The sequence below is a fragment of the Phascolarctos cinereus genome, unplaced genomic scaffold (assembly GCF_003287225.1).
Source record: "Phascolarctos cinereus isolate Bilbo 61053 unplaced genomic scaffold, phaCin_HiC Scaffold_3;HRSCAF=262, whole genome shotgun sequence".
Lineage (NCBI taxonomy): Eukaryota > Metazoa > Chordata > Mammalia > Diprotodontia > Phascolarctidae > Phascolarctos > Phascolarctos cinereus.
This window is the reverse complement of record NW_027555736.1, coordinates 163,364,304-163,373,282: the sequence shown is the minus strand read 5'-3', so window position 1 is coordinate 163,373,282 and position 8,979 is coordinate 163,364,304. Positions and strand designations below refer to the sequence as shown.

The window sequence follows — 8,979 nt, the reverse complement described above, 5'->3', positions numbered from 1 at the left end:
GCAGAGATTTTAAAGTGAAAACAAGAAACATTGGCCCACAACACGTACACAAAATGTACATTCTACTAGGTGAGGTGGATACAAGCTATAAAGAATTATGGAACCATTGATGGCTCCATACTTAGATTTGAGCTTTAGGAAGATGATTTTTTGCAGCAATGAGGAAGGAGGATTGGAAAGGGGAAGAGACTAGAAGGAAGCCAGAGTCCAATTAGGAGGCTGTTGGAATAAACCAGGTTAGAGATGGTGAGGGTCTGAACTGCAATAGTGATTATGATTGGGGGGAAAAAAGGGTGGATGTGGGGGAGAGATGTTATGTTGTGAGGTAGAACTGATAGGATTCAGCAGCTGTGGGGCAGCTAGGTGGCGTAGTGGATAGAGCACCAGCCCTGAAGTCACGAGGACCTGAGTTCAAATTCGGCCTCAGACCAAACACTGGACACTTACTAGCTGTGTGACCCTGGGAAAGTCACTTCACCCCAGTTGCCTTAAAAAAAAAAGATGCAGCAACTGTTTGGATGAAAGTTTGTAGGGAAGAAGAAGGGAACAGTCTAGGAAGATTCCCCAGGTTCTGAACCTGAATGACAAGAGAAGATTGGAGGACAGGTTGCCTTAGGAAGAGAAGATAATGATTTTGATGGAATGGTAATGGTATAAACCTTGAGATAAATATACTAGCTCATGTTTAGAAAGCCTGTTTGCAGAGCACCTGACATCTGTTATCTCATTTGATGGTTACAGTCCTGTGAGCATGTGCTCTTATCCTCATTTTACAGATGAGGAAACAAGCTGAGAGAGATGAAGGTACTGGTCACAGGGCTAGTAATCCTAGTTCAGGATTTGAATTCAAATCTTCATCCCTCCCCAGCCAGCCTTCATGAACCACCTAGTGGCCTTGGAGAGGGTTCAGCAGGCAGTTGTTAATTCAGGACTGGGGCTTAGAAGAGAGAATAGGTCTGGATATATAGATTTGGGGGGCATCTGCACAGATGATAACTGAACTCATGGAAGCTGTTATGAGATCACCAACACAAGAAAAGATGAAAGCCTACGAGAAGCCCTGGGAGAGGATACCCAAAATTTGGGGGCAGGGGTAAGACATAGATGTTGGATTCAGCAGTCAGACAGATAGGAGAACCAAGAGTGCCAGTGTTGGGAAAACCCAGGGAAGAGAGAATATTCGAGGTGGAGGGGCTGTCTAACTGTGTCAAGCTGCAGAGAGATTGAGAAGGGTGGTAAAGAAAAGAGACCTTTGCGTCTGAAAAGAGAAATTTCAATTGAGCGGTGAGGAGAGAAGCCAGATCATAAGGGGTTGAAAAGTGAGGGAGAAGAGAAGAAACATATGATTTTTTCCCCCTATGAATATGGCATCAATAGGGAGAAGATGGGAAGGTTTTTCAAGGACAGCTATGTTGAGAGACAGCAGGGAAGGAGCCATTAGATAAGGAGAGAATGAATTTCAGAGAAAGAGGAGTTAATGGAACGAGCACACTGCCGGAGCTGGGAGGGATCAGAACAAGGGCATGAGCAGAGAGGTTACCACTGGCAAGGGGAAGAGCCAAGTCTGAAGCAGGGTTTGAAACCACAGAAATGACGGGGGGCTGTTGAGGAGTTTGGGGGGTACAGAACAGGGAAGGGGAACTTACCACTGACGACTTCTTTTTTCTTGGTAACATTGTTTGGTGGGTCCCTCCTCCCCACCTGGATGGACCAATCCTGCATGTTGTGGAAACATGCTCAAGGCAACAGATAATTACTTTGGGCCACGACCCTACAGTTGTGATTGCCCCCAAAGTCAACAACATAATAACCACAGTAAAGGAAGATGGACAGTAGAAATACCTAGGCTGCTGAGAAAAGGGCAATGTATTTATTTATTTGTTGGGTAGCCCCAGCTGCTGCCATAGTTGCCTAATGGAGAGAAGGCATTTAATGCATGGATACCCGTTATCATTCACCTCCTGATTCTCCTGCCTTTCCAGACTTGGCTACTTCAGCCTCTGCTACCTTCTCATTATGGAACACCCTCTGCCATGCTGACTCCTTTTCCCAATGGTGAGTTCCTCCTGGGGCCTTCAGTTTGGGGAGGAGCTTCGGCCACCCAGCTTTCATTCCCCTCTTGCCTCTCCTGACTTTCCAGACTTGGACACTATACCCCAGTGTGATTCCCCGCCCCCCAACCCTTTTCAGCCCTCTCACGTGCATTATCCCCCATTAGTGTGTAAATTCCTTGAGGGTCAGGGACTTTTTTCTTTCTTTCTTACCTAGCACATAGTAAACATTTAATAAATGCTTGTTGTTTTGCCTTACCTTACTTGTGAATGGGTTGTAAACTCCTTGAAGACAGGAATTGTATTTTATATCCCCAGTGCCAGCCAGTGCCTACTACAGACACACCACATAGTGGCTTCATGTTAGTTGAACTGAATTTAGAAGACATTCTCTGCTCTTCTATTTTAGTGTTTATATAGGCACACTCTCATGCCCATCTCAACCAGAGTTACCCTAGTAGTAGTAGAAAAAAAAAGCAAAAACAAAAAACCGAACTTTCCAGGCTCATCATCCATCTCTGGGATTAATTAGCCTCTGCTCCTCTTCCATGGCTGACCTGCTGGTCTGGGCTCAATGTTGAATGCTTGGGTCATCTCCTTCTAGCATTACTCCCTTGTTTCATCTTTTACTCGTTCAAGAGGATGTTCCAGGAAGGAGGAAGTGGCCATGTTTCTTCACAGTTCTGAGAATGGCCGGTATTATTTTCTTTGAGCTGTGAGCCTGCAAATAGAATCTCAGGAGTTGGTAGTAAACTCAAACATGAACCACAAATGGACATCCAGCCTTTGAAGACTTCCAGTGAGAGGAAACTCCCCTTTTGGAGAGCATTAATTCTTAAGAAGGTTTTTCTGACATCAAGCCTATATTATCTACTCATTGCTTCTAGTTCTTCCTCTGGGACCAATAAGAACAAGTATAATTATGTTTCACTGTGACAGTTCTTGAAGCATCCTTCAGATCACTTACTGACTATCCTGTTCCCTGCTTCCCACCCCCTCACTCCCCCCTTTGGGCTCAATTTCCCTAATTTCATTAGAATGTGATCTCTTTGAGAGACCTTCCATTTGTAGCCCCAGTGTTTAAGTACAATGCTTTGCTTAATAATGTGCTTAATAAATGCTTCATTCATTCATTCTAGCCAGTCCTTATGTGTGGCATGAAGTCAAGGGTTTTCATCCTCAGTTTCCCTTCTCTGGCAATTTTCCACTTTATCAATGTCTTTCTTAACATGTGGTGTTGAATTGAACAGATTACCCTAGATGAGGTCCAAGGGCAGAGAACTTCATCTCCTTGGTTCTCTTAATGCAGCCTAAGATCTCATTGGCTTTTTTGGTTGTCATATTGTTGACTCACAATTGACCATGCAATCCTCCAAAACCCCTAGGTGGTGGTGGTTGTGTTTCCTGATCAATTGCTGTCAAAGTATAATTCTCCCACTTTGTATTTGTTAAAATGGCTTTTTGAACCAAAATATAAAATTATGTATTTATCCATATTAAATTAGATGCTCTTAGGTTTGGTGCAGTGTTCTTTCCTATCAAGATCTTTTTGAATCCTAATTACTATCAGGTGTGTTAGCTCTCTCCCAGCCTTGTCATCCACAGAACTGATATGATGCTATGAATCATTGATAGATATGTTAAACATCCTAAGTGTTTGGGACATTTTAGTATTGCTTTGGGCCTAGCTATTTGACCAATTCTGAATCTACATATTTGCTTAGCTCACACTTCTCCACCCATCAATCAACAAGTATTTATTTAAAATTTAAAAAAAAATCTATTAAAAAAAATTTGTATTCCAAATTCCTGTGCCTCCCCTACCCACTGAGAAGGCAAACAATTATATATGTGAAGTCATGCAAAAAACATTTCCATATTAGCCATCACACAAACAGAAAAGGCAAGGAATTGCTGCCCAGTATGCCCAAGGTATGTCCAGTGTATTGTAGTTCCAAATCTTTCTCTAGAATGTTTGGACTAGTTCGCTACTCTACCAGCAGTTCATTAGTGCAACTATTTTCCCTCATCCCCTCCAGCATTTGTCACTTGATATGTATGAAATGATACTTCAGAGTTGGTTTAATTTGCATTTCTCCAATCAATAGTGATTTAGAGCATTTTTCATATGACTACAGATAGCCGGAAACTTATCTCACCCTGACCTCTTTGGCTCTAACATTTGATCTGAAGCACTATTTTAAAGTTGTTTGGAGGTGAATGTTGGGAGAGTTCAGCTGGATGGCTGCCTCTCCTCCCGCCATCTTGATTTCCCCCTCTCAACAAGTATTTATCTAGTAAATCATAACGTGACGGGCACTACACTAGGCTCTGAGGATATAAGCACAGAGAATGAAACAATCCCTACCCTCAAGGAGCTTACATTCTAACAGTGGAATCAACAATCCCATAAGGATAGCACAAGTATTGGTCAAATGCTTTCCTAAAATCTAGGTGTATACTGCATACACTGAATTAACCAGAGGACTCGATTTCAAATCATACCTTTGATGCTTTTGTGATATTGGGAAAATCAGTCCCTTCTAACTGTAGATCTAAGGTATACTGAACCTTTCTGACAACCACTTCCCTTTGCAGATATTCACTCACCATTTTTTTTTCCTTTTTGGTGAGGCAGTGGGGTTAAGTGATTTGCCCAGGGTTACACAGCGAGTAAATGTCTAGTGTCTGAATCCAAATTTGAACTCAGGTCCTCCTGACTCCAAGGCCGGAGCTCTATCCACTGCACCACCTAGCAGCCCCCACTCACCATTTCTTTAAAAACATTCTAAAATGTTGCTAAAAACTCGTCAGTGAGTTCCCTGGGCCAAAGCCTGCTGATGCTATTTTCTTCACTTTTTGGAAAACCGGGACATTTATTTGCCCTTTTCCAATCCTGTGGCACTTTTTTTTATTCTCCATAATCTTTCTAAAACTGCCAATAATGGCTGAGCAAACACATCTGTAAGTACCTTCAGACAGTTCCAATGACCTTGTTGATTTCCTTTCATCAAAGATTGCCAGCTTTATTATTCTCTCTCCCTATTTATCTCAGGTCCCTGTACCTTCTTACTCACTTTTGTCCTGTCTCTTACAGTTCAAAGACTCTTTAATGAACAGAAGCAAAAGTTGAGCCTTCTCTTCATCTATCTTCCCCCTCCATACATATATTTTATTGCTTGATTTTCCATATTCCTGTTTTTTTAAAACCCTCAACCCTCCCCCCCCCGGGGGCCTTCCTTGTGAGCCCCAGAACTAATTATATTATTTTTCTTTTTTGGGGGGTGAGGCAATGGGTTAAATGACTTGCCCAGGGTCACGCAGCTAGTAAGCATGTCAAGTGTCTGAGGCTGGGTTTGAACTCAGGTCCTCCTGACTTCCAGACCACTGCGCCACTTAGCTGCCCCTACATTACTTTTATAGAACATTTCCTTCTATGCTTCTGTATTCATCCTCTATTACTTGACCTGGCCTCTTCCTTTAGTCAACCTAAGGGGAAATAGTTTGCTGCATGGGTATAAACTCAAGATTAGGTGGGATGGATGGGCACACTGCACCTTGTTTAGGAGACAACTGAAACAAATTTAACATATAAATTGGGGACTAGGGACTGGGTTTTTACTACAGAAACTTGGTAAGTGGAAATTGTATCTTTATAATAATTTACTGTTTTAGTAAAAGTTTTATTGTTGATCTCTTGAACAAGATGATGAAACTGAGATGAGAACGTTAAATGAGATTTGCAGATGAAACAAAATTAGGTTGGGCAGCAAAAAATGGCAGTAAGGAGTTGGACCTCATTGTCTACACAGAATGAAGTTTTTTAGGAAGAAATTTACAAAGGTTTTGGATTAGACAAACAGCTGCTTCTTGGAGCTCATAAGCAAAAAAGGTAATACCTTGAACCTGTTTGTGAACAGTGACCAGAAGTGCTAGCCATTATTTCACGGTGACCAACACACTAGCCTTCTGGCTGGAGCCTGAAGACTCTTCTCTTCCCAACCTAAGACAACCCCTCCATCCCCCAAATTCAAAGTTACTGAATTTTAGAAAAGGGAATTATAGTTAAATGAAACTGTGAATAAACGACAAATGTAGTTGGAAAAGCAAACAAGAAATTACCCTGTGCTTGAGGTCTAAGAAAAAAGTGTCCTAGGTTAAAAAAAAAAAAAGCAAGACTAGCTATGGAAATGATTAATATTTCACATCCACCATATGAAAAATTAACAGGTTCCCTTCCCCCCCCCCAGAATAATTCAACACTCTTAACATCTGTAAACAAGAATAAATTTATTTAGATTCTTTTAAAGATTTAATGATACAAAATGTATACAGTATGTCTTTTAAGTAATACACTTTTCATTTCTCTCTTCTCCCCATTTCCCCCCCAATCAACATAAAACACCATTTAAACAGCTATTGTGTTCTTGCCTTGCTTTTGTATCTATAAGATACACTACGAATACAAATGGAGCACTACATTGCCCCTTGGTTAAAATTACAATTAGTACCTAAGAAACAAAAAAAGAAACTAAAAAAATACAATTTAAGCATGAAACTTCAGTCAGAAAACAGGTTTTTCTTGTTGAATATTCAACAATATTTGGGGCAGTTACATTACATTACATTACATTTTCTTGGCATAAAGTTGCATTGCAATCTCCCGACATTACATAATGATAATCCAACTCAATTCATTTCTTAAATAAGTACCAAAACCAAAAGTAGTTCAAGATGTTCCTACACAATTTTAATTACAATTAGAAGTTCATGTGTACATTCTAATTTGATATACTGGTCTATGAGATCTTTGGAAAGTATGTCACTTCTGAAGTTACTACAGACAAAAAGCACTTCTAGTTTTTCTTACAAGGCAACTTTTGAACTGCAAGTACTTTCCCCTTCCATACAGGTGTATGATAAAACAATTTTGCACAACTAGGGCTTTACTGACAAAAATTGGCTCTATCTTTAAACATGGCGCCTAACCCTGATTTAGGAAACAGTCTCTATTAGAAAAATGCTCATTCTGATCTTCTTCTCAAATCCTGTGACTCTAACATTTTTAGGACTCTTCCCTATTCCAATGAGTAATAAATATCTAGCTGAGAACTAGTGACTTCACTATCTAGACATCAATGAAACGCTTGGAGGCTGACCTTTGCTTTTAACTTATCAGGAGGCGGGTGTGACCACTTTGTTTCTCAAAGTGATTGGCAGGAAACCAGCTGCCAAACACATTCTGCTTCAACAAAACGTGACTTTGGTTAACAGGATATTGCACCATATGAGAAAGAGGAAATTACCCCCTTCACCAGAACAAAGTCAAATTAAATCATCTGCTAAAAAGAGCCCTTTTAAAAGTTATAAATACTAATTCTTCTTTACCTTTAAAACACATTAACTGCCAGCTGTGTCCTGTAGAGATTTACTGACTCACTACTTTAATTAGGCCTTGAGAACATTAACCCATTACATGTCAAGTGTCACCAGATTCTCCCTGGTTCTACCATTCTTCATCACTACACACAAAGCTTCCTCCTAAGGAAAAGTGACACCTTAGTAACATATTTGTGAGGTGTAGGTAAAATCACTGATTATAGCATCAGACGAATAGAATTAGCTGATTCTTTGGCGGAGCTTCCAGGCTCAATACTCAAATCTGGAGAATCATCCTGAGGAAATAGATTTTTATCAGGTGTGTAGTCATTCCTCTTCAGATCTATATTACCCCAAACAAAAGGAAGTTAATCAATTTTATTTTTTGTAATGTTATCTAACCAAGTACAGACTCTTTTCAAGTACCAAAGTGAATCATACAATTTCAAGAAATGTTTAAATGAGGCAACATGATCTTTCCACTTTTAGTATCTCTTTAATAACTACATGTACACATTAAAACCATTAAAATCAATGTGTATAATAGAACACTGCATCAGGGCGTCAAGAGACCTGATGGATTTGAGTCTTACCTTGTTGCTACTCATTATGTGATCTTGGAAAAGTAGGTCAGGGAACCTCAGTTTTGTGATTTACAAGATGGATGTGTAACTAACCATTCCTACCTTCACAGGGTTGTTATGAAGATCATAGGACAATGTATGCAAAGTGCTATATAAATGTCCTTATTGCTGTTAGCTTCTTTCCATGTTTTATAAAGCATGTATTCATTTTTTGTAATACAATGTGATTTGATTATACTGTCATATTTTGGGAGGCAAAGGAAAGATTCAAAATTTAATGTGTGGGTATGGCTAGCTCCAACTACAAAGGACTCACCTATAGTTTTGTTGTCAGACATGTTTGTTATTACTATTAATGATGATTATCAACTCATATTTATATGGTATTTTGCAGTTTACAAAGTGAGCTGTCTGAACGTTTAGTTTCTTCCCGGAATAAATGCTATCTTGTCTACTCTCAAATATTCATCGGAACATTAAACTTTATCTATTTATTACCTGAGAGCAAATTTTAAGTCTAAGCTACTCTTTTTTTTTCACAGGTTGTGCTTAGGGAACACAAACTAATTTTATTCCTGGCCTGACCCAAACATAAACTATTAAGTTAAAAAAAAATAACCTGATGATGCACAAAAAAATCATAATGCATTCTAAAACAAAATATAAATGACTTCTGGACTATTGTATTCATGTTGTTCTATAAGCACATAGAGAATTCATTATGCTAAACATCCGTTTCATGTCTGCAAATGTGTTCAATAACTATACCTAATTCTAGAATAATGCTTATCCTGCTAATATGCACAGTTCTCTCAGTCCCTACAGAAGTTCTGATACCGTTAACCTTTAAAGCTTTTAATCAGCAGCTTATGCTACAAATTTTTGTTATTCCTTTAAAACCCAGTTCAAATGTGAAGTTGGTGGAGAGAAGGCAGGGACTTGCCTGAGCTCTCCCGGAGTCCTTA

The 8,979-nt window shown here is 39.6% G+C and overlaps 1 protein-coding gene across 1 annotated transcript in view; it reads right to left on the bottom strand.

Annotated features, from left to right (window-relative positions):
* Positions 1-6,322: 6,322 nt before the first annotated feature.
* TRPM7 (transient receptor potential cation channel subfamily M member 7) overlaps positions 6,323-8,979 on the bottom strand; it is a 147,513-nt gene continuing 144,856 nt past the window's right edge. The window contains exon 40 of the mRNA XM_020980084.2: positions 6,323-7,773. Within this exon, the coding sequence (XP_020835743.1) occupies positions 7,649-7,773 (125 nt within the window). The 3' untranslated portion in view covers positions 6,323-7,648. The remainder of the gene's footprint in view (positions 7,774-8,979) is intronic.